Source organism: Dama dama, chromosome 4 (assembly GCF_033118175.1).
Source record: "Dama dama isolate Ldn47 chromosome 4, ASM3311817v1, whole genome shotgun sequence".
In the NCBI taxonomy this organism is placed as follows: domain Eukaryota; kingdom Metazoa; phylum Chordata; class Mammalia; order Artiodactyla; family Cervidae; genus Dama; species Dama dama.
In genome coordinates this window covers 27441083-27468640 of record NC_083684.1, presented here as the reverse complement: position 1 = coordinate 27468640, position 27558 = coordinate 27441083, and the positions used below count along the sequence as shown (strand labels likewise).

The 27558-nt window shown below is 35.2% G+C and overlaps 1 protein-coding gene across 15 annotated transcripts in view; it reads right to left on the bottom strand.

Annotated features, from left to right (window-relative positions):
* The window catches only part of CHD9 (chromodomain helicase DNA binding protein 9), a 217998-nt gene that overhangs the window by 79906 nt on the left and 110534 nt on the right, over positions 1-27558 (bottom strand). For 12 of the 15 annotated variants that reach the window (XM_061138502.1, XM_061138501.1, XM_061138499.1 and 9 more), the window contains exon 3: positions 8422-8753. In XM_061138502.1, coding sequence (XP_060994485.1) covers positions 8422-8753 — 332 coding nt within the window. Of the gene's footprint in view, positions 1-8421; positions 8754-9558; positions 9824-9920; positions 10263-27558 lie in introns of those variants that run through there. The other 3 variants (XM_061138513.1, XM_061138512.1, XM_061138514.1) reach the window with 3 other exon arrangements.

Genomic DNA, 27558 nt, shown 5'->3' with positions numbered 1-27558 from the left:
ACTGTGGTGTTGGAGAAGAATTGAGAGTCCTTTGGACTGCAAGGAGATCCAACCAGTCCATCCTAAAGGAGATCAGTCCTGAATATTCATTGGAAGGACTGAAGCTGAAGCTCAAACTCCAATACTTTGGCTACCTGATGTGAAGAACTGACTCATCTGAAAAGACTCTGATGCTGGGAAAGATTGAAGGTGGGAGGAGAAGGGGACGACAGAGGATGAGATGGTTGGATGGCATTGCCGACTCAATGGACATGAGTCTGTGTAAGCTCCAGGAGCTGGTGGTGGACAGGGAGGCCTGGCGTGCTGCAGTCCATGGGGTCACGAAGAGTCGGACACTACTGAGTGACTGAACTAAACTGATAATACCTAAGGTAAACCTCCATTACATTATTTGAAAAATGTACTTACAAACAAAAATACCTTCAAAATTTATTTTTCTTATATTCTGCATTTTCTTCCAATATTATTGTATAGGCCTGGAATAACATCTTAATTCATAAACTAATTATCATTAATCCATGTAAAAGTATTTTTCAAATTCTAACTTTGCAAGAAATATTTCAAATACAGTAGTTTCCTACTAAACTTCTGAGGTCCAAATACTTACACATATGACCATTCTGTTCAAAAAAGCTACATTTCTTCTGTAGGAAAAAGGTTTATTCTAAAACTTGAAGTCATTCTTGACTGACATAATTCTGAGTTTAAAAAATATATATTTTATATAAAATATATACAGTTTATATATATGTGTATATACACATACATACACATATCCTATGGTTACTTACATAGAACACTGGTTCTTAGAAATAATGAAGTATATCAGTTTATTAAACATTCCAAAATGGTATACAAGGGATACTACAAAGAACAAACATTTGGTTAGTTTTGATCAGTAATTCCTAAACATGTGAGTCAGGTTTTATTAGAAGTTTGTTTGTTAAAAATAAAAATTCCAAATTGAGAGATTCTGTGAAATAAGGGACTTCCCAGGTGGCTCAGTGGTAAAGAATCTGCCTGCCAGTGCAGGACACGCAGGAGACACAAGTTCAGTTCCTGGATCAAGAAGATCCCCTGGAGGAAGAAATGGCAATCCACTCCAGTATTCTTGACTGGAAAATGCCATGGACAGAGGAGCCTAGTGGGCGACAGTCCATGGGGTTGCAAAGAGATGGTTATGACTTAGCAACTGAGCACTACAAAATAACTGCCCAGTATGAGTCAAAGAGGAAAACGTCAAAGATTGAAGTCACCCCAAAATGGAGGAGTATGAGGAGATAAGACAATAAAATGAAATATAAAATCCTTAACTGGATCCTGGCCAAAAAAAATGGAACTGACACAATTTGCACTGAGCTATAACTCAGTTAACAGGATTGTGTTAAGTGTTTACTTCCTGATTTTGATCACTGCGCTTGGGTAACACAAGATATTATTAACATCTGAGGAAGCTGGGTGAAGAGCCTAAGGGAACCCTAACCTATTTTCACAAGTGTGAGATTAGTTCAAAATAAAAACTAACAAAACAAAACTCCAGATTTGTAGGTCCCAACTCCAGAATTCTGATTCTTATAAATGGGATCCCCTATCAGACTTTATAAGAATTCCCACCAGGTTTCAGAACCACTGGCTCAAAATAATTAGTGAAGAAAACTCCAGGAACAAAAATTTAGGATAATAGAACTATTCTATACTTACAAAATACTTAAAATTTCAAAGTGCTTTTGTCTATAATATCTCAGTTGACCCCAAGAAAAGCTCATATATAGGTGAGGTGGTCATCAATCCCACTAAATAGAGAAACTTTAGCCCTAAAAGATAAAACAAATTGCCAAAACCACACGTCTAGTAAAAGACAAAAGTCTCCCCACTCCTACTCTGCTATTTTCAACATATCTTACTGATTTTAAAATAAAATGATACCATACTTCAACCAGTCACTAGATAATTTAATATCAATATACTTTAATGAATAAAGAGGATTATGAAACTACATTATCTTTTAGAAAATCATTATGGTTAAAGTTGGCTGGTTTTTGAACAACCAGGGATATCTATTGCCTGTACAATGACAATTGATAGCCATAAATGTTATCTGAAGGAAATCACAAGATCCAAAAGTAGACGAAATAAGATAAAATCAGTTAAGTAAAATATCCAATTACCAAAGAGCATTCCATTCCTTCATGATGAATTACAGAAAGTTTACTATGTTAATTCTAAAATAAAATGTCATTATAGGTACATTCTTCAAATAAAGTGACAGTCTGCTTTTTAGAAATGTCACAAAGTAAAGCAACAAAGTAATACAGACTATGATGATAATAAAGACTTTAAGCAAGTTTTGTTTTTTTAAAACATTAAAGGGATCTGTTATCAATGTTAGCAAACTACAGCAGCAAGTATCCAGGCATGTAAAAGAACTAAATAACAAAACATAGCTTGTTTTCAGACAGCAAAGGGCAATTTCAAACCAAGTATAAATTTGAAATGTTAATTCATTTGATAAGTACACATACTAGAAAACCTCAGTGTTTATATACTTGACAGTTATATTTGATTTTCAGATGTAATTTATGCACTCATCTAAATCCTGCCCACGTGTTATTAGTAGAAGCTGTGTAACAAGCTACATTCTTCGTAGTGTCAATCTGTAATTGCCCCCTGTATATTCTCTCATTGCAATAATTGGACAAACAATGAATCTTATCCAATTTAGTCCATTTGTTGTAATTAATGCATCCAATTCATCATCCATAGAGGAACCAAGCAAAACTACTATTTTACATTATAATTTTTTTTCTTTATAAGTCCAGTTGCAGGCACTGGGCTATTTTTAAAATCATCAGATATATACATGTGTATTTTTTTTTAAGAAGAAACATATTTAACTTGATGAAATTATTCCAGTTTAAAGTTCAACTCAAGACTCTAGCTTAAACTTATCTGGAAAAAAACAAGTTTTAAAGCGGTTTTTAGTTAATCTTTAAATTTATGAAAGGAGGACTGTATTCGAGGTTTTTAGTAACGTGGATTATAAATTACTTCCTTTTTATGGAATTCCCTAGAGGTTCAGTAGTTAGGACTCTACACTTCCACTGTAGGGAGCGTGAGTTTGATCCCTGGCTGGGAACTAAGATCCAGTACGTCATGTGGCATGGACAAAAAATAATACTAAATAAAACAAATAAATAATCACTTCCAGTTTAAGATTGGACATCATTTTTTTCAAAATGTTTAGTTCACTGAGATGTTTCATATAAATAGTCACTAAGGTCCAAGTATTAGCTAATCATAGTCAGTATATTTATCAGCATAGTTTAATCCTTATTCTTTAAAAAACTTACTTCTTCTCTTTAAAAATTTATGCTTAAAAATACTGACAAAATAGGAAAATTAAAATCAAATACTACAGTGTCTCTAAAGTACACCCTTTCCCCATGTATTAACATCTATGAAATCAAGATTCACCTAATAATCAAAGGTATGCCATAGTTTTAACTGTTAATATATTTTTTCTAACTGACACATAAAATAATAGTGTCATAATTAATGAAATTTTAGATTAAACAAAATAATTGCACATTATTCACTAGTGATAGACCTTATAATACATCTTATATAAAGATATATGTATTAAAAATGGACCTGTAAATCTTAAATTTATAATAATATATAAAGTATACATTAATTCTTTCTGTAGATGAATATTCCAGATTTTCACTGAACTTAAGTTTAGAAATAAGGAGTCAAATCAATAAAACATTTTATCTTCTTAGCATTTAAAAATTACAGAACTTACACAGTCTACTAATGGCATGATTAATAATTAAAAATACACAAATTTATACCACACATTTTTTAAAGTGTTTTCTTATCATATGCTGAGAAACATTTAATTAATACACTTATATTTTAGCCAAACACAAACTAAATTTTCTACTACTCTCAATGTTTGCAATCAGGGTCTCAGTTGTTACTTCCTGTGAAATGTGGGGTAGCTGACTGACCAGGGATGAACACCCACCGTTTGGCAGTGAAAGGGTGGAGTCTTAACCACCTGACTACCAGGGAAGGCTCTCATTTTTTATTTCACTAACATGGAATATAAAGTGATAATTCCCAATTTCTGCTGATTCCTCTTATTTTCCCCTCAGATTTTGTTCATACGATTTTCCCCTTATATTATTATTTAAACGTGTCTCTCTCTATAGACACACATATGGATATACTTACATGTTTGTTTTGTTTAAAAATACAAACATACATACATATGTATATGCATAAGTAAGTAAGTGTTAGTCGCTCAGTCGTGCCGGACTCTTTGCGACTCCATGGACTACAGCCCACCAGACTCCACAGTCCATGAGATTTTCTAGGCAAGGATACTGGAGTGGGTTGCCATTTCCTTCTCCAGGGGATCTTCCCAACCCAGGGATTGAACCCGGATCTCCTGCACTGAAGGCAGATTCTTTACCAACTGAGCTACAAGGGAATCCCATGTATATGCATAGTAGGTAATTAATAAATGTTACTTTGCTTATCCCTTCTTGGGTGCTCAGAACAACAATTGCAAAGAAGGGCAAAACGTAATTTCCAAATCTAATTAAATGTTTTACTGTTTTTCTTTATAACATGACACCCTTAATTCCAACTTGCTTTGATAAATATTTCCTAATTTAGATGATTTCTGCTTTAACTAAAGAGAAAAGCTACTTCTAGCACTTGTTAACTGCCATTCTTGTAACAACAGAAAGAACAACTATGAGTAATACAAAAAAGTATTTTTTAACCTTTAATCATGAAGGTTTTACCTTTACTGATTAAATTTACAGGGCTACAAGAACATTTTTAAGTGTAAAAAGCATTCTACTTGTCTGATCATCTAATGCAAAGAAGTAAATCATAACTGACAACATGGAAACATAGTTTAAATGTCAAAGCTATAAAACATAAACCTAAAAATGCTTCAATCAAATCTAAAACCAAGCTATAAGAAAATTCTACTAGAAGTCTTAGAATGAATTTATTTTAGAATTTACTTCATCACTACTAAACCATTAATTTTGTCCCTGTGACTTAGTGAAGGATTAGCTTGCCATTTCTGATTTTAACAAACCAAATGCAACCATTTGGCATCATTTAAAATTTAATCTTCAATTCATTCATTCTTTTCATAAAATTCATTCCTTTCCATTCATGGAGCTTCTATTATGTAGCAAAGATCACTAAAGAAATACCCACTCTTCTATTTGAAAGGTGGCTTTTTATAACCTGACTGCTAAGATCATGAAAAATGTCAAAGCAGAAAAAGTCCTATACCTCACTCTTCATTTCACACCTGCTATTTCCATTTTAACTCACACCACCCCTTCCATATAACCATGTAAGTCCTTTCAAACTCCAAGCACGTTTCAAAACAAAATTTCCTGTCCTAAATGCCACTCTAGCTAATCTGATAAACAGAGGCTTACAAATAAGAAAAAAATATTAGTAAGTTAAACTACTCTCCTTCTTATCAGTTTTAGCAACTGTTTCTGTTTTCATTTTGTCTGCTTGATTTTTAAACTCATCTTATTCAGGAAGAGAGCCTTAATAGAAAGAGAACCTAGGCAGATAGGTGAGAACTTAAGTTTCAAACAAGGGGCAGAGCTCCTGGCCTTGGGTTTTTCCTTAAATAGCTAAATGCTATTTATGTTTTCAGAAAATAATGGCTAACATTATTTACAGGTATTGTTCTATATGCTTTAAATGTTATTAAATCATTTCACCCTCAATATAACACTATAAGGCAAGTACTATCATTATCCTCATTTTATGTATGAGTAACCTAAAACTTGGAGAGGTTAAGTATTTGTCCAGGGTCACACTGCTTCTAAGTGATAAAGGGGGAATGTGAATAAGTACAACTGGTTCCAAAGTCAAAGCACTTAACTTCATTATCATACTGCATGTCCAATCTAACTCAGAATTGCTGTAAAGATTATATCAAAGTCTCTGAAAAGAAAACTCTATTCCTCAAATTAAAAAAAATTAACCTATGAAAGTGACAGAAAAAATACAAAGGTTTCAAGCATATTAGCAAGCATAGGCAGTATTGGTTTTCTTCAGATTAGTATTAGTATATAATAATTCCTAGATTATATATCACATATGTGCATTAAATGAACGCTGACTATACAATCATAACTTATTGGGTACAAATTTAGTTATTTTTGAAATTTATGTTTCAGAATGCTCATGGTTAAGTTCTAGCACACACTCCCTTTAATTTTATCTGATATAAATCATCTGATATTAGAAAAAGTTTGATTCTTTTAAAACTAAGAAAAACAAAACCTTTACAAGAAAACATTTAATACATCATGAAATACTACTAAAATGATGAAAATAAACTTAACTATTTAAAGGATGGTTGGTTCTTCACAAAAAATTAAAAACTCGACAAATTCAAAATAATACAATGTAGTGGGCTAACTGGAAAGCACAGTAATGAAAAGTGACCAATACAGAACTCCAGGTTGTATATGAATTTCATTTCCATCCACGCTTCTTCTTCCAACATGAAAGTAATCTTTGGTTGTCTAATAAAAATGATCAAGAAACTGTTGCACTCCAATAGCTTAATAATATATGGACAAGCTTCACTTCTACTTGCCTGCAACTTATAAATTCCTCTATCAAAAAGTCATCCACTTTCAGCAAGTGATTTTTCTATCACTTACTCAATACCTGACCATGGAAATATCTTTCCAATACAATCCTGACCTCTTCTCACGAATGCTATCTCTAAAAAACAAGTACTAAATTGATCATGCCGTACAATATTAAAATAACTTATCGTTACTAATCTATATCTAACAAAAATACACATATTACAGAATACAGATACTCTAATATATTACTATCCCCTACCATGTGAATCTACACTTTTAAAAACTCCAGGTTTCTCTATTATAATTTATTTCTAATTTCCCTTTTATATTGTTTTTTTCTTGGACCAGGTTCACCTCTGTTATTTTTTCCCTCTAGTTATCCTCCCATCCCCCCCATTTAAACTAACTGTAACTCTTGAAGGTTCTCTAAGGTTTCCTCTTATGATTATTTTAAATATCCTTTCAAATAGTGCTACCACTTTGTCCATATCTCTGTACAAGTTAAAACTGGAAAACTTTAATTACAGTAACTTTTAATACATTAAAGGATTATATATGGGGTTTCCTAAATTAAAACTAGACAAAATATTGAAATAATAAGATACCTTCATACCAAAATATTTAAACATAAAAAGAACAGAAATCTAAATTTCATGTTAGCTATCTGCAAATAAAATATAAAATAAGTAATATTAATTATTTCTCTATTAAAACAAGAGAGCCTATGTTATTTAAAGATTTGAACCGAAAGACTTCAGGACCTAATGATATAATTCAGTTTGATGGTTGCATCTAAAATGCAGTGAATAAACTGTTATAAAATTGTTTCAGTTCTAAGTATCTATATAAAATATAAATAATTTCTTAAGCAAATGAAGATTTTAATAATATGAAACTTCTCCTTTACTGTGTACTCGTTTATGTGGACAAAAGAAAATTAAATGCTTTATTAAAATTTCATAAAAAGCATCCAAAAATAACCAAATATTCCCATAAAAACAAGTCTAACCTCCGCTGGCCTTAGATTAGTTTTACCCTTGTATACATAAAATAAACATACACATAAAACAAATAATACTTATTCCATTTTATTTTTTGAAAATTTATTAGGTAAGTAGTCAAATAAAAACACCTAGGATTAATGTACTCTCCAAAAGCAATTCTTTATCCTTATAATTCTCTTAGAGCATTAATCCTCACCTGGCCTCTTTATTACATAAAGTAAATCAGAAAGACTATAAGGAAGTAAGTCTGTAAGAATTGAGAGCTGCTTATTATTGATTTAAATGGTCTTAGTTTCCTTGCCATTCTATTTATTTCAAAGTTGTGGGTTTATGAGAAATTAGATTTCATGTTTCCAAACTATAAAGTACCCAGTGAAGTACAACTAAGAGAGAAAGAAATCTATAACTATAAAGAATTCCAAGGCGCTTTTAAATTTTAAATAAATTTGGAACTGGCACAGCAATGTGGATTTTTTTGTTTTTCCTTTTTCTGTTTTATATATAAAATATTTTCCTATTTTAAATTCTTTTTACTAACAAAATGGTATGTTCAGATATTAGTAAATTTAGTAAAATTCTGGAATATTATCAATACCTAATTCATTCAAAAAGGCAATGAGGTACACACAGTGTCTAACAACTTAAAAACTCCGAAGTGAGAGTAAACACATCACACGCAAATCAAAAGGAAAAGATTAGACAGACAGTGCTTTTACAAAAACTTCCAAGGAAGAAGATTTAATTCTTAACCAACTTACCCAATTTTTGTCTTCTCTTTTAACTTAGAACAAGTTTTTGTTTTTTTGCTCTCTTTGTCCTTTGGCTTGGTTTTCATCCTTCTTCCTTTCTTTTCCTCTTTTCCTTCAATTGAAGCACTAGGAAAGTTTTCAGGGCTCATTACTCGTGGAATATTGCGTTCCCCTCGCTCCTTTGCTTTTGCTATGGCCTCTGATATTATACGATTAGCCTTTTCTTGCTTGCTTTCTGATTCCACCTTTTTTCTCTGCTTCTTCTCGGACATGATCCTCACCTGGGTATTCTGCAACTTAGTGTATGTCCCAGAACCATCACTCTTCTTGGAAGATGGAGGCTAGAGAAATCAAAATAATTTTTACACAATATATAAAAGTACATTTAAACAATTACCACAAACAACCAAAACTTCAGAATTAAGCTTAAAGAAGTAAAATATATAAGCAAATATATGTGTTACAGTTTAAAATTAAAACATTTTGCTGATTTAGATATTAGTCTAGGTGTAAAATAAAAAGCCGAACTATTGCTTTTAAAAATGAAGATTAAAGAAGGGTAATATAGATTCACTGATATTTTCATAGCATTCTTAATTAGCTGATTCGAATTTTGTCCTATAAATACAGCTAATACAAATTTAGTCATATAAATATTCTGGGCACTTGGAATAAGTATCTTCTTTCCTCTTCATTCCAGAACTCTGAAAATTATTAATAAATTTAAAATATCAATTTTCATTTAGAATGACTACTCCCCATAGTTTCATATTATGATTTTTAGAAAAACAAAGCCTCTCTGCTTTACAAGAAACTGGAACTAGAACCTGAAACCATTTAAATCATTTTAATGTGCAGTCTATGCAGCAATGTAGCTAGTTAGTAAACAGACAAAACCATACTAAAAATTAGAGAAAGTTTTAGTTCTTCTGTGAAAGAGTTAAATGAGGATTTTTTTTTCTCTTTCTATATCATAATATTTTGCTTAAGCAATTCTGGAAAAAACAAATTTATAGTTTTACGTTAAAATTATTAATATTTTAGCAATATCACAAGAAGCAAATCAACAGCATTTAAAAAAGAATATTCTCTTCAAACACGCATTCATCCACATATTCTTAGATCACAGTTTTGTTACATTCTTACCCGTAAACATGCCTCTGACTACAGCAAGGGAAAAAACCACCAGGAATTTCCAAACACATTTTCATGCTGATTCCAGTGTGCTTCACTGGATATCTTTTCTATACCTGCCTCATCAAAGGTTTCATAGCAGTGCTACAGCACTGAGAAAGGAAGGAGGGTTTAGAATCGCTCACTAAAATGCCACCTTAAGGCCTACAGGCTATAACAAATAACCAAGACGCGAGAAAACAGCAACAAGCTCAAGATGGCGATGCAGTACGACTCCCGCAGCAGCAGCCAGTAATAAGGAAGGTTATTCAATCCCATTAGCCTTTTAGCCCAAAGAACCCCTCCTCCTCCCACTCATTCAGGCTTTCACTTACCCTTCCTCTTGGCCTCTTCACTGAAGACATTTTTGGCGTCAGACAAAGGCTTGCCCTCTGCTTTTTCACCACCCCAGGCAGTGCTCAAGAAAAAAGCATTGAAAGAAGATTCCTAAATGGCCTATTTAGCAAGCTGCAACCAAGAGATGCACAACCCTCCACAAATACACATTGTGATTTATCAACACATTTCTGCCTTGGCAAGTTTATATCCACTGTTCATCCTAATTAGATATAAAAAAGGCGTAAACCCCTCCTAAAAAGCTGAGTTTCCTCAATAGCTGTAAGCAGATAGCCAGATTCCAACAAAGCACAGAAAGAAATGAATGCACAAAGCATCAAAATGCATCAGCATGAATATTAGAGATGTCGTTAAAAATACTGACTCCTTCTGCGGAAGTAGGCCAGCAGATGGTGCTACCAGTTATTATTCCATTAGACTCTGCAATTTAACCCCCAGTGGACTGTTCTTCCCTCCATGTAACATATTTAACTCTCACTCTACCATTTCCTGTAGTAAAAGTTTTTAAAATATATACATAAAAACTTGATTTCAAAAAATTATTTGAAAATGAAAACAGTAGTGAAGTGGCTTTATGTAGCTATCATCATTAAAAAAACAAAGTCCAACGCAATTTTTACCAGAGAAAAATACTTTTCTCCGTGAATCTGAAGCATAAACACAGCTGAAGAGGAGTGAAGGGTTAAAGAGGAGGTCATGCAAATGAACACATAACAAGTGACTTCTCTTTAAGAAATTAGATAAGGTCTCTCATTATTCTCCTAACAAAAAGCTAACAGTGTTATTTTTAAAACAGAGAACTGAAGCTATTTCCATTTAAATTCTAAAAAGAAGCTTAAGATTTTGAAATGAACACATAAGATCTGTCTATAAAAAATAACTAATCCTACTTAAAATTTTCTGTTACTTAAACCTGAATTCATACATTAATTTATTTTCCTAACCTCAAAAAACTCCTAAAACATTCCTGACCTTTAGTCTCCACATTCTATTTCAACTAAAATGTTGAGTTTTTCATATAACAATTTGAGTTTTAGTCCCTTGCTAAAAACAAGTAAGTAGCAAGTCCTCCTGAATTTGATAATTAATACTATTTTTCTCCTATAAAATATTGAGACTATTTTAGTAGTCTGCCAAAATTTTGAAAACAAAATTTTCACTGCTTCAAAATTCACATTTACCTCTTTCATTAATGCCATTTTTTCAACTGGTCTTCGCAGATCATCTGACATCTGCATCAAAGAACCTGTTTTTAGTTTTTCTTTCCTTTTAGGCATCAAAGCTCCTGAAATGGAGCTACATTATATGAATAGTATCCTAGAAAGACCAAAGTAAAGACCAGGAAAGGATATTAAAGGCACAGGATCATTAATGGCAAGAAAAGGATCTTAGTAACCTGAGAGAGCATCTATGTAAAAACCATAACCACCAGTAACAACGCCACCACCAAACGCTGATCAGGTGACAGGCACTATTCTAAGCACTTTACATGTAATAATTAATTCAATCCTGAATAATAGGGTAATAGTGATAATGGAGAGGAGTAGCAAATGAGAGAGATTCTTACAGTAGTATTTCAAAATGAGAGACTAGACTTAGGGGCACAAACAAGTTTTAAAAACAATAATAATAATAATAAGAGCTAACACATTTCATCCTTACTATGTTCTAGGCACTATGCCTAATATGACAAACACATGGACAACGTGGATTTAAACTGCCTGGGTCCACTTATATACAGATTTTTTTCCCCAATAAATACTACATAATCTACCACTGGTTTCATCCAAGGATGTGGAACCACAGATATGGAGGAATCATGAACTGCAAATATGGAGGAATCACATAAAGGGAAAACTGACTATAAATTATAATTGGATCTTTCAGTGAGTCTCTAACCCTACATTGTTCAAGGATCTACAGTACAGTAACTTGATTAATCTTAAAAACAAGACAGCATGGTACTGGCACAAAGACAGAAATATAGATCAAGGGAACAGAATAGAAAGCCCAGAGATAAATCCATGAACCTATGGACACCTTATCTTTGACAAAGGAGGCAAGGATATACAATGGAAAAAAGACAACCTCTTTAACAAGTGGTGCTGGGAAAAATGGTCAACCACTTGTAAAAGAATGAAACTAGAACACTTTCTAACACCATACACAAAAATAAACTCAAAATGGATTAAAGATCTAAATGTAAGACCAGAAACTATAAAACTCCTAGAGGAGAACATAGGCAAAACACTCTCCGACATAAATCACAGCAGGATCCTCTATGACCCACCTCCCAGAATATTGGAAATAAAAGCAAAACTAAACAAATGGGACCTAATGAAACTTATAAGCTTTTGCACAACAAAGGAAACTATAAGCAAGGTGAAAAGACAGCCCTCAGATTGGGAGAAAATAATAGCAAATGAAGCAACAGACAAAGGATTAATCTCAAAAACATACAAGCAACTCCTGAAGCTCAATTCCAGAAAAATAAAGGACCCAATCAAAAAATGGGCCAAAGAACTAAACAGACATTTCTCCAAAGAAGACATACAGATGGCTAACAAACACATGAAAAGATGCTCAACATCACTCATTATCAGAGAAATGCAAATCAAAACCACAGTGAGGTACCATTACACGTCAGTCAGGATGGCTGCTATCCAAAAGTCTACAAGCAATAAATGCTGGAGAGGGTGTGGAGAAAAGGGAACCCTCTTACACTGTTGGTGGGAATGCAAACTAGTACAGCCGCTATGGAGAACAGTGTGGAGATTTCTTAAAAAACTGGAAATAGAACTGCCATATGACCCAGCAATCCCACTTCTGGGCATACACACCTAGGAAACCAGATCTGAAAGAGACATGTGCACCCCAATGTTCATCACAGCACTGTTTATATTAGCCAGGACATGGAAGCAACCTAGATGCCCATCAGCAGATGAATGGATAAGGAAGCTGTGGTACATATACACCATGGAATATTACTCAGCCATTAAAAAGAATTCATTTGAATCACTTCTAATGAGATGGATGAAATTGGAGCCCATTATACAGAGTGAAGTAAGCCAGAAAGATAAAGACCATTACAGTATACTAACACATATATATGGAATTTAGAAAGATGGTAATGATAACCCTATATGCAAAACAGAAAAAGAGACACAGATGTACAGAACAGAATTTTGGACTCTGTGGGAGAAGGCGAGGGTGGGATGTTTCGAGAGAACAGCATCGAAACATGTATATTATCTAGGGTGAAACAGATCACCAGCCCAGGTTGGATGCATGAGACAAGTGCTTGGGCCTGGTGCACTGGGAAGACCCAGAGGGATCGGGTAGAGAGGGAGGTGGGAGGGGGGATCGGGATGTGGAATACATGTAACTCCATGGCTGATTCATGTCAATGTATGACAAAAACCACTACAATATTGTAAAGTAATTAGCCTCCAACTAATAAAAATAAATGAAGAAAAAAAAAAAAAAAAACATGATGATGTTAAAAAAAAAAAACCCTACAAAGAAAACCAAAATTCAAAGAGATGCATTCCAATGTTCACTGCAACACTATTTACAATAGCCAGGACACAGAAGAAACCTAAATGAACATCAACAAAGAAACGGATGAAGAAGATGTGCTACATATATACAATGGAATATTAGCCATAAAAAAGAACAAAATAATGCCATCTGCAGCAACATGGATGCACTAAGAGACTGTGATACTCACTGAAGAAAGTCAGACACAGAAAGATAAATATCATATGACACTGCTTATTGTCCTTATTTACAAAACAGAAGTAGAGTACATGCAGAAAACAAATGTGTGGTCACCAGGGGATGGGAGGGGGGTAAATGGGAGACCGAAATGGACATATACCCACCACCCCTGCAGCTGCTTAGTCACTAAGTCGTGTCTGACTTTTCACAACCCCACAGACTGGGCCCACCAGGCCCAGGCAAGAATACTGTAGTGCGTTGCCATTTTCTTTTCCAGGGGAGTTTCCTGACCCAGGGATCAAACCCGCATCTCCTGCTTGGTAGGTGGATTCTTTACCACCGAGCCACCTGGGAAGCCTCACATACACACTACTACATGTGAAATAGGTAAACTGATAAGAACCTGCTGAATAGTACACAGAACTCGACTCAATTCTCTGTAATGGCCTATATGGGAAATAATCTTTTAAAAAAGTGGAGATATATATATATATATATATAAATATATGTATAATCTTGGATGCACACCTGAAACTAGTGCAACATTGTAAACCAACTAAACGCCAATGAAAATGAAAAAACAAAAACAACTCTGTGAGGTATGTACTACTATCTCCTCATTCTATAGCTGAGGATACTAAGGCACAGGGGCTTCCTAGGTGGCGCCGCTAGCAGACCTAAGAGACACAAGTTGGATCCCTGGATTGGGAAGATCCCCTGAAGGAGGGCATGGCAACCCACTCCAGTATTCTTGCCTGGAGAATCTCATGGACAGAGGAGCCTGGCAGGCTACCGTCCATAGCGTCGCAGAGAGTCAGACACGACTAAAGTGACCAAGCAAGCACGCACTAAGGCAGAGAGAAATAACCTGCCTGAGACCAAAAGGTTAAGGAAAGATGGAGCAGGGATGAGGAGGCAGAAAGCCCTATAGTGGAAACCATGGTCTTAACCACTGTATAATACAAGTAAGTTTTGTATTTGTATTGTAAGTTACATGGAGTGGTTCAAATACCAATATATTACAGAGATTGGTTCAAATACTCTAAGTTATAGAGATTAATTTGAATACAAAAGAAAGTAAATGACTTTCTCAAAATTGCAGAGATACTAGTAATGAAGCAAAAAACAAGTTCAGTTTTTCCCAGTCCTCTTTCCAAGATGTAGAAATCAACAATACATGGGTGGGTATGGCTGACAAGCAGGAAGAGTCAATACTTGTTTTCTAGACCAAGTACTGGTATAGGAAATCTAGTTGAGAAAGGGTGTGTATGTTTGCATGATTTAATTCTTTTCACACTGAGCTTAAAATGGAAAGTTTGAGTAATTGCAAATTTGGGACTAGATCCTCAGAAAGAAATAAGGGGTGGAATATAAGATATAGATTCACCTGCCATTTTCTTAACTCCCTGACATTATTCACAGAACTTAGGGTGATTTCCAAAATATCTCACTTCTCGTACAAAGCTTCTCAAGAGATTCCATTACTTGATTCAAAATCCCATTTAACGATGAATCTTAACAGTAGACAATTAAATATTTATAATCAAACATTTCTTCTACTGTTCAGTTCAGTCGCTCAGTCATGTCCGACTCTTTGCAACCCCAAGAATCACAGCACACCAGGCCTCCCTGTCCATCACCAACTCCTGGAGTTTACCCAAACCCACATCCATCGAGTCGGTGATGCCATCCAGCCATCTCATCCTCTGTCGTCTCCTTCTCCTCCTGCCCCCAATCCTTCCCAGCATCAGGGTCTTTTCCAATGAGTCAACTCTTCGCATGAGGTGGCCAAAGTACTGGAGTTTCAGCTTCAGCATCAGTCCTTCCAATGAACACCCAGGACTGTTCTCTTTTAGGATGGACTGGTTGGATCTCCTTGCAGTCCAAGGGACTCTCAAGAGTCTTCTCCAACACCACAGTTCAAAAGCATCAATTCTTCAGCGCTCAGCTTTCTTCACAGTCCAACTCTCACATCCATACATGACCACTGGAAAAACCATAGCTTTGAGCAGACGGATCTTTGTTGGCAAAGTAATGTCTCTGCTTTTAAATATGCTATCTAGGTTGGGCATAACTTTCCTTCCAAGGAGTAAGCGTCTTTTAATTCCATGGCTGCAATCACCATCTGTAGTGATTTTGGAGCTCAAAAAAATAAAGTCTGACACTGTTTCCACTGTCTCCCCATCTATTTCCCATGAAGTGATGGGACCAGATGCCATGATCTTAGTTTTCTGAATGTTAAGCTTTAAGCCAACTTTTTCACTCTCCTCTTTCACTTTCATCAGGAGGCTTTTTAGTTCCTCTTCACTTTCTGCCATAAGGGTGGTGTCATCTGCATATCTGAGGTTATTGATATTTCTCCCAACAATCTTGATTCCAGCTTGTGCTTCTTCCGGCCCAGCGTTTCTCATGATGTACTCTGCATATAAGTTAAATAAGCAGGGAGACAATATACAGCCTTGATGTACTCCTTTTCCTATCTGGAACCACTCTGTTGTTCCATGTCCAGTTCTAACTGTTGCTTCCTGACCTGCATACAGGTTTCTCAAGAGGCAGGTCAGGTGGTCTGGTATTCCCATCTCCTTCAGAATTTTCCACAGTTTATTGTGATCCACATAGTCAAAGGGCTTGGCATAGTCAATAAGGGAGAAATAGATGTTTTTCTGAAACTCTCTTGCTTTTTCGATGATCCAGTGGATGTTGGCAATTTGATTTCTGGTTCCTCTGCCTTTTCTAAAACCAACTTGAACATCTGGAAGTTCATGTTTCATGTATTGCTGAAGCCTGGCTTGGAGAATTTTGAGCATGACTTTACTAGTGATATAATATTTTAAAACTATATTCTCATGGAACATCAACACTGAAGTGTTAAGTAACTAATCATTTTTAATGTAGGCAATTTCCCAATTTACACAAGCATACAAAAGGGTAGTTAATAGTAACTTTTCTCAATGTTACAATTTTTCTTTTTCACCCACATAAGCAGTCAACAAATTCTGTCCAATCTGCTTAATTGTGTTTTGTTTCCTTTCTCTTAGTCCCAATAGCTCCTGCTGTATTAACTTCCCACTCGTTATGGTTATAGTTATATAGGAAAATATTATCTGTAGAACATTTATTATTAATAATATTTATTAATACTTATTGTGTGTGTTAGCTGCTCAGTTGTGTTTGACTCTTTGCGACCCCATGGACTGTAACCCGCCAGGCTCCTCTCTGTCCATGGGGTTCTCCAAGCAAGAATACTGAAGTGGATAGCCATTCTCTTCTCCAGGTGGTTTTCCCAACCCAGGGATCAAACTCAGGTCTCCTGCATTGCAGGCAGACTCTTTACCATCTGAGCCACCAGAAAGCCCAAATATTTATTATTAAGTAGGAAATATATCAAGTCTTTGGGATGATGGAACATCAGGTTTGCAGTGCACTCTCCAATTCTTTACAAAGAAGACAGTAGTGCAAACCAAAACAGCAAGTTTTGAATACCTGGAGATGAAGAGGAGTCAAAAGAAGAAAAACAAGAAGACAACTACAAAAATGGTAAGGTGAGCATCACGAGTATTGAAATGGAAGTCAAAAGGCAAGAGTGAAAAGCTCTGCCGTCAAAAGGAAAGCAAAGGTGGTCCAGTGGTTAAGACTCTGAACTTCTACTGCAAGGGGTGTAAGTTCAATCCCTGGTTGGGGAACTAAGACCCTTTATATGTGTCAGCACAGTCAAGTAAAAAAATATTTTTAATAAATAAATGTAAAGTAAATATCTGAGAGCAATTTGATATTATAAACCTAACTTAGAAGGCATTTTAGTTCTGTAAAACTGTTTATGTTAAACCAGGGTGCTCGTTTTTAATATTTTTATTTTAGGATGAATTATATAATTATTTCCTTAAGTATTCATATTAAACCAAACTCTAAAAGCAATAAATGTATAGTTAATTTTAATAATAAGTATCAAACATTAGTGGTAACTTCTTCTGCATTCATTACATAACATTATTTCCACAAAGTACCAATAAAGACTTGCTTTTAAAGAGGAAAAAAAGCAGGAAAAACTTATCCAAATTATTATGTCAAAGTCTTCTGAGTTTTACCCATAGATTTGTTTTCTGAGTTTTTGATAGATGTGAGGCAATTATTTTATTTTGTTTTCTTCACATCTGTGAACTCCCAGGTTCACAAATTAAAAGGCTTACTGTTGTGACTTGTGCTCGTATTCAGGTTTCCACTTCTAGCTAATGATGACATTCTCTTTTTTTAATTGTCTTAAGTTCTGAATTTTACATTGATAAGGTAATATTATAGTATTTCATTTATCTTAACCATCCACATAGTTCAGACAAACAGTAGATATTTGTGAAAGTTATTTTTTTTAAATAAAAATTTATTATTATGTGACAGGAAATATAGAGAGAAAAAACATGTTAGAGCCTACCATGGGAATGTATTCAGCAAAATCCAGAATGTGGGAAACTCTAAAGACAGATGGCTCAGTTTCTTTACAAAGAAACTATAAGAAACAAAGTGTAACCAGAAATCAAAAGAGACTTAAGACTAAATGTAATGCCAAAATTAAAAAAAAAAATAGAAAAATGAAAATAGACACTCAAAATTTCATATCAACTCAATGTAGTGTGTGGCCCTTGTCTTGACACAGACCTGAGAAAGTGTGTAAGACTATATTTGTTAATACTAGGGAACTTTAACTTTGATTGGATATTTGATTATGACGGAATAATAGTTATTAAGTGTGAAACTAATTTTGAAGTGTTTTAAAGCACAAACCTTTGTCTTCTAGGTATATAAACTGAAATATTTACAGATGACACGATACCACTGAGGTGTGATTCAACATAATTGCTAGAAGGGGTGGGTATGAGAATCATAGGGTCATCTAGACGAAAAATTGCCTATAAACTGTTGGCTGTTGTAGCTGAGTGACAGATACTCTGATTTTGTGTACACATGAAATACTGTATATAATAAAGAAATTAAAACAGTTATATTCTGGGAATAACAAGTAGTTTGGCATGACAAGAAAACGATGCATGCGGAAGAATGATAAGCAATTAAGACAGAAAGGTAATGGATTAGATTATCAAGTTTTGTAAATTATGCTAAAATATCTGGACTTCATGCCAAACTGAAATAGGGAATCAGTAATTGATTACATACAGAGAAGTAATAGGACCAGATTTTTACACTTAGGGTTGCTAAGTAGTTTCAATAAAAATAACCAAATATTTCATGAAAACTTTTTTGTTACAAAAAGGTTATACATGATATAAAAACAAATAATATTTAACCTATTTTACATTAGTTTGTGTTGCTTTTTCAATGCTGTATTGTTCAAAACTTCATCTTTTGTTTCCAAACAAAACTGTATCTTAAACACATTAAACCAGATTTCATGAAGTTCCTTACTGACAACATTAAATACGCTGAATTCATCAGTGCATAAATTACTAATACACTAAACGCTGTTCTCAGCATAACGCAGTGATTAAAGCAAAGCGCTTTGGACTCAGCCAGCCCTGGGTCCCAGTTTCATCATCTGTAAAATGGAGATAATAATAGTGTCTATCTTCTAGGGCTATTGTGAGGCCTGACAGATAATGCTAGTAAGGACTTAGTGTGGCATCTGGCACACAAATACTCAGAAATGTCAGATACTATTGTTACTGCTGTAATGTGATACTGTGCCCACCTCACTGCATCACTGTGTCAGGGTTTACTGTGATGACCATATTTCTTATAACTGGTACTGTTAACTTTGATCCCTTGGTTAAAGTAATGTCTGCCATAACTCTCATAAATTTCTCCTTTTATAATTATTAAGTATCTTATCAGACTATGCAAATATCTTGCTTCTCATAAATATTTGCCTAGTTATTTTAGCTTACACTGATGACTCCTGCCTATAACAATTATTATTACTGTGGTTATTTGCCTAATGGAAAATATTTATTTCCATCATTCCTTCCACATTTTCAACTGGAATTCTACTACAAACAAAAGTTGCCTCTTCTCTTTATTCATTTAGTCATTCACTTATTCAATTATTTATACTTGTATAGACTCATGGACTGGTATAGACTTATTTTATTCTACAGGTTATAATCTGATAACATGATTATTTGTCATTCAAATTTTTCCAGCTTTGAGCATTTAGAGCTCCTTCAAGTTGGTTCCTAAGTTCTGTTTACCAGCACCAAATTTTGAACACTTCTTTACTTTCTGGCACTGTAAGATAGTCCAGGTTACTGATAAGAATAGTTTAATGGAGTGGTTGAGGTAGAAGCAATATTACAGTAGAGTAAGAAGCAAATGGGAAGAAAGAGACAGTGTTAAATACTTTACTTAAATAAATAAAGGGAAAATGGCAGGCTACAGTGGAATTGCAAACTTGGGGATGTTCACTGTATGAGAGAGAGAAAAAGAAATTAGAGAATGAATTTTATCACAGTATAAAATTTAAAGCCCTTTCCATAAAACAATTCAAAATTATCATACCACCAATAAAAAATTAAAATATCAGGGCTTCCCTGGTGGTTCAGTGGTAAAGAATCTGCATGCCAGTGCAGGAGTTTCGGTCTTGGTCCTTGTTCTGGGAAGATCCCACATGCCTTGGTGAGCCCATGTGCCGCAACTCCTGAAGCCTGTGCTCCGCAACGAGAGGCACCACAATGAGAAGCCCATGCGCTGCAACTAGACACTAAATCCCTGCTTGCCGCAGCTAGGGAAAGCCCATGCAGCGACAAAGACCCAGCACAGCCAAGAATAAAATAATTATAAAAAAGAAGAAAACGAAAAAAACACTCTATCAAAAAAATTAAAATATCATATATAAATATCACTTTGGTAAATAATACAAACTTCCCAAAGCACCTTTTCTAAAATGCTTCTTGTTCAATCACTCAGTCGTGTCTGCCTCTGCAACCCCACAGACTGCAGCAGGCCAGGCTTCCCTGTCCTTCACCACCTCCCGGAGCTTGCTCAAAACTCATGTCCATTGAGTCTGAGACGCCATCCAACCATCTCGTCCTCTGTCGTCTCTTTCCCCTCTTGCCTTCAATCTTTCTCCAGCATCAGAGTCTTTTCTAGAGTCAGGTCTTTGCATCAGGTGGCCAAGGTATTACAGTTTCAGCTTCAGCACCAGTCTTTCCAATGAAGGTTCAGGACTGATTTCCTCTGGGACTGACTGGTTTGATCTCCTTGCAGTTCTAGGGACCCTCAAGAGTCTTCTCCAACACCACAGTTCAAAAGCATCAGTTCTTCAGCGCTCTGCTTTCCTTATGGTCCAACTCTCACATCCATACATGACTACTGCAAAAACTACAGCTTTGACTACACGGACCTTTGTTGGCAAAGTAATGTCTCTGCTTTTTTTTTTTTTTTTTAGTTCTACCAGTTTATTGCTACCAACCCATCTCCCTCCACCCTCATGCACACATGCTCAGTCATGTAATCCCATGGACTTCAGCCCGCCAGACTCCTCTGTCCATGGACTTTTCCAGGCAAGAATACTGGAGTGGGGTTGCCATTTTCTTCTCCAGGGTCTCTGCTTTTTAATACGCTGTCTAGGTTGGTCACAACTTTTCTTCTAAGGAGCAAGAATCTTTTAATTTCATGGCTGCAGTTGCCATCTGCAGTGATTTTGGAGCCCAAGAAAATTAAGTCTGTTACTGTTTCCATTGTTTACCCATCTATTTACCATAAGATTTCTAGAATATGTTAATTCAGAAATAATTTTCCTTCCCAAAATTTTCCACTATTTCTTATTTGACTTCACAAAATTCCTCTTAATCAAATTATTAAAGTTAATCAAATATTAATTATTCCTAACTGCAGATGGAAGAGTTCAGGGACAGACAGGACAAATGTCTATCACACTGAAATAATAGCAAAGTTCAACTCTTCTGCTAAGTTATTGTCATAGATGACTACTGATCCAAAGTCCATAAAGCATTACATTTATGACAATGAATGAGCAATCAGTAGCCTTTCCAAAGCAGTAAATCCTGCTATTTTCTATTTCTTCCAGATAAAAAGAAAGACTGAAGTGTGGTAGTGGCAGTCTGACAAAACCCATGGGTGAAATACATTCTTACAGCCTTGAGAAAACCTGATACAGTAGAAGGGCAATAGCGTAAGCAAATTAGCCAGCGCACAGTTGCATAATTTGGTGGACAACACTAATCATCATATTCTAAATTCTTTGGACAATGTTTTCAAAGGTATTAATAAAATAAATATAAAAGAAAAAAAAAAACAACCGTCAAATCTTTAAAGAGGAGATTGAGAACTGGTTATGTACAAAGACACTGGTTTTTTGTATACAATGCATTATGAAAAATCAATTTTACTTTCAGAATTCTGAGATATTTAAAAAACTACTTGAACACTCAAGTAATTACTAACATAAATAAAAATGATGGTAAGGGGAGGCTAATTTAAATATATTTGCAATAAGGAAAAATTTTTAAGTAAGGTATCTGAACTTGATTTACAGCTTTAGGCAAGAGAAAATCAAATACTGAAGAGTAGCTATATATAAAAAGTCAAAAGCATTTTAGAAATCACAAAATATACTTAATTTCATCATATTAAAATTTTATCTTGCAGAATGCAAAGGAGGTTATGAGAGAAACTACATCTCTGGATGTAACTCTAACCACAATAGAAGTTATTTGTGGAAGCAGAAGTGATGGGAATTATATGAAAAAACTAAACATGACCTTTTGGCATCCACAACACGCTTAGGCATACTAGCTGTGTGTCATAAATGTAGGCCTTTTGATGTTAAAGAAAAAAAAGTATCATCATATGGCCTGAAACTTATAAAAAGCACAAGACAGATCAATAAAGTCAGGAAATACAGTCCAGCAAGTCAGGACTCAAAAATCAAATTCCAACAATTCAATAAGAAATGATTCTAACAACGACAGATGTAGTATATCTAAAAATACTGGTTGCAAATTTACCAAATTTCAAAATGCAGAGTATAAAAGACAGAATTAAGAAGAATATGAGGGGCACTGACCTGTAGGAATAGTGCTGGGAAGTTCACAATGACGTAAGGTTTGATAAATGATAAAGGGCAATTAAAAACGCTTCATTGACTGCTTTAAACAAGAGGGTAAGGGTCTTGAGGACATAGTGTGGGAGGGTGGGATGGCCAGGAAAGGAAAATCAGGGAAGGAAGAGGGGACAGATGCAAGAGAACATAATTCTTCAAGTATTACTACACTCATGTCTATACTAAGTTTCAAAGCGAGTAATATTTAGATTCATGAAGGGTTTAACTCCAATGCTAGGTCTGAACCTGGCAGAAATCATGCTACATTTCTTTTAAGAATAGGAAGAAGCAAACCTATGCATGTCAATTGAGATCTTCCAAAATCTGTCTGACAGAATCTACTTCCTCAACTTGCACATAGCCCCTCCAAATGAATGAATATTTTCAGCTTAAATCTGTGATCCAGTCAATCTTCTGGGTTCCTCTAGCCTTTCAATTCAGCTTAAGATCTCTTCAGCAAAGCTACCATTAGTTCTTAATTAGCCTCCCTCTTAGACCATACTCAAAAATGCTGATGAAAAAAATCTTAAAAGGCCAAATCTATAAATGGGTATTCTCGTAAGCACGCGTGTACACGCACACATGCACACACAAACACAAACACTCCTACCTACTTAAAAAAAAAGGCAGGGAGAGAAAAAGTACATACAACAGTTCATGTGAAAAATACCAGGAAATTTTAGCTCACTGTAAACTAAATGAATATATGGTATAATGAGCTTGCCAAAAAAGTAAATGCAATCTTAGACTGCACAAACAGGAAAGAAGTATAATGAACAAGGGAGGTGATAATTATAGTATACTCTAGTCTCATTCTGTTTGGGGTTTAAGAGGAACACAGACTAGATCACTCATTCAAGACATAATATTTGAGTACATACTACCTACCAGACATGCTGTTTCAAATACCAGGAATAAAACAGTAAGCAAGATAAAGCCCCTGATCTAATGGAGCTAACATTTTAAAGAAAGAGATAAGCAAATGGGGGGAAAAAACCAGGTAAGGGTAATGGCTATGCAAAGAATGAAAACAGGATGATGTGATTAAAAGTGATGGGGTGACTATTTTAAAATGGACTCAAAGGAAGTCTAACTGAGGAGACCACTTACTGAAATCTGAATGAAAAGAAAGAACTAGCAACACAAAGATCTGAGGAAAGATGAATCAAATTATTCTAAGCAGCTTTGAGAAATTAGCAACAAAGCACAAAAACCAACATTCTGATTTTTATATTTTAAAAATCCAAGTTCCCCTATAAGATAACATTTGCACTAATTACACTATCCTTTCCAGTCTGTACTTCTGGAGACCACTCCATGCAAGAGAACCTCAATTTCTCTTGCAATCTTATCTGTTCAGGTCCTACAGTTTTAAGTTGGTTCCTTCTAATTAGCCATCACTATTCTCAATGGTGTGATTCCTTCTAATTAGCCATCACTATTCTCAATGGTGTGATTTTCAGAGTCAGGTTTTTTTTAACTATGAACTAAAATCTCATTACAAGCCATCAGTTCAGGGGATAGCCATTAACATTCTTTATAAATGTAGTGGACTAGTGTTTTCAGATTGGAGAAGGAAATGGAAACCCATTCCAGTGTTCTTGCCTCGAGAATCCAAGGGACAGGGGAGCCTGGTGGGCTGCCACCTATGGGGTCGCAGAGAGTCAGACACGACTGAAGCGACTTAGCAGCAGCAGCAGTGTTTTCAGAAACACTGGTTACAGGTTAATACATACACACCCCTACATATATACATTCATAAACATTAAAAAACACACCTATGCTGGGTCCCAGGAAAAAAATTTTGAAATACACAGTTCTAAGAGGTTAATGAATGCTTCAATTTTATTTCATAGGGGTTCAACGCAGACTCTTCACTTAGGGTTGGAGGGCTGTGAGTCACCTGGTATTAGTCTACCTGGAGGATGGGATCGACCATATTGGGCAATTAGTTAATCAATCAAAGAGATAAAGTTATAGCTATTTAATGGATATAATAAAAATAAAAACTGACCCTGAAGCTCAGGTGAGCATCACTGATTAACAATATCCCATGCGTATTGCCACACATCAAAGGTGGGACCACCTAAGAGAGCGCTTTGTGTTTGAAACCCTCTGAAGCTGCCTATGCATCCCTTCTTTTGACAAATTTAAACCCATAACCACAGTCCATGTGGTCACAAAGAGTCAGACACGACTGACACACACAGACACACACACAACCTATAACCTCTCCTGTAATAAACTGTAACCATAAGTATATAAAAGTTCTTCAGCAAGTTCTGCTAGTCTATTATTTAAACTAAGGCTGGTTCTGGGAACCTCCAGAATGTGTAGATGGTGTCAGAAGTAAAGGCGGGGGGCTTCCCTGGTGGCTCAGTGGTAAAGAATCCGCCTGCCAATGCAGGAGACTCGGGTTTGACCGCCGATCTGGGAATATCTCACATGCTGCAGAGCAACTAAGCCCATGCACCACAACTACTGAGCCTGTGCTCTAGAGCCCAGGAGCCGTAAGTACACATGGGCTCACATGCCCCAAAGACTGAAGTCCAAGCATTCTAGAGCCCATGCTCTGCATCAAGCCACTGCAATGAGGAAGCCCATGCACTACAACTACAGAGAAGGCCCTGCTCTCCACAACTAGAGAAAGCAGTAATAACGGCACAGTAATGACAACCTGGCACAACCAAAACTAAAAAAGAAATAAAACTATTTTTTTTTTTAAATTAGAAGAAAAAATGAAGGCAGTCTCGGGACTATGTTAGCTTTGCAGTTTATTTAACTCTTGAGTAATATTTTTGAATGAAAACAAGTTTGATGAGAAAATGAAGAGATCTTGATCTGACAACTGTCTTCGAATGTTAGCCTATTGCAAAAATTTTCAAGTTTTTGTAAGATGTATAAAACTACCAATGATTCCATTCTATTTCATTCCATACAATGAAACCTGGACTGAGAAAACTGTTTCCTTAAATATTCCTATGCAAATCTTAAAATAAAAAAATTTGTACATAGGAAAATATCAATATGCCAAGAAACTCAGTAAAGAATACAGTAGATTTAGCTGTTTTTACTATTACATATAAATCTGCAATTATCTCAAGATAAAAATGTTTAATTAAAGAAGACAGCTTAGGCCTTCCTAAGAGCTCAGAGACAGTCTCCTTCTGGCCTCGAAGAAATAAGCTGTTATGAGTCCTACAGCTGCAAGGAAATGAATTCTGCCAACAATCCCGTGAGCCTAGATGAGGGTGTGAGTCTTCGATGAGATCACAGCCCCAGTGGACTTGCTGGATGCAGTCTTATGAGACCCTAAGCAGAGAAACCAGCTAAGCTGTGCCTGGACATCTGACCCAAGGAAACTATGAGATAATAAATGGATGCTGTTTTAAATTACTAAATATGTGGTTGATTTGGCACTACATTCACATACCCTACAACTGAACAATTTCACTCCTGGGTACACACTCCACATAAATACACAGAAAGTTCAATAATAGGCAAAACTAATCTATGAGCGTGTAAGTCAAAATAGTGAGTACCTTTAGGAATAGGGCAAGCAAGCCTAGTAGGAGGCCTGAGGAGATTTTTAGGATTGTGATAATGTTCAATTTATTGATCTGGATTGGTAAAGTAGATGATGTTGAGTCTCTGAAAATTTATCAAACTATTTACTTATAATTTGTGTACTTTTCTGTATGTTCAGTTCAGTTCAGTTCAGTCGCTCAGTCGTGTCCGACTCTTTGCGACCCCATGAATTGCAGCACGCCAGGCCTTCCTGTCCATCACCAACTCCCAGAGTTTACTCAAACTCATGCCCATCAAGACTTTGAAAGTGCCTACTATTTAATCTTACTATCATTAATCTAAGTAAATAACGATTTATTACGCCCAGATATTTAAGAAAAAACCATCTGTTCTAATGCATTGATGTCTTAACACTAAAAACAAATTATTTTTCCTTATTGTGTTATCATGGTATTTAATGTTTTTTATCCAAATAAATAGTAAAAAATAAAAAGGAAATATTATGTATCTTCTCCAATACCAGGAGAAATCTATAAGATACTGAAAGAAATCTGAGACTTTACTTCAACCAATGTAATTAGTGATGGGGGAAAGAAAGGAAATTTTTTAAAACCTACAATCAAAATGTGAAGGTTTTAAACAGAAATAGAATATTTTAAGTCTATACTCATTTTAGATTGTTAGCATTTCTGAATAACATGATCATCTTCTCTTTTTCCAGTTATATCTCCAATTTCCAAATACTGAAATACATTTTTTTTAAAAGTTATATCAATGAATTTACTGTTCCAGTTGTTTGGAGTGCCCTTTCTCTAAAAGGTAGCCAAGCAAAGATCTTATTCAAAATTCGGTGTAGATAGCACTTCCTTTTTACAACATGTAATTTTACTGCTATGTTTGCCAAAGCATATTGTAGTTCAATTTGTATCTTTAAAACCTAGCCAGTGTTTGATACAGTTGCATCGTCTACGCAATGAGGATAATCACAGTATCTATAGCTATGGCAAACCTATACAGCATATTAAAAAGCAAAAACATCACTTTGCTGACAAAGTTCCATATAATCAAAGGTATGTTTTTTCCAGCAGTCATGTATCAATGTGAGAGGTAGACCATAAAGAAGGCTGAGAGCCAACGAATCAATGCTTTCAAACTGTGGTATTGGAGAAGACTCTTGAGAGTCCTGTGAACTACAAGGAGATCCAACCAGTCAATCAAATATTCACTGGAAGGACTGATGTTGAAGCTGAAGCTCCAATACTGTGGCCACCTGATGCAAAGAGTCGACTCACTGGAAA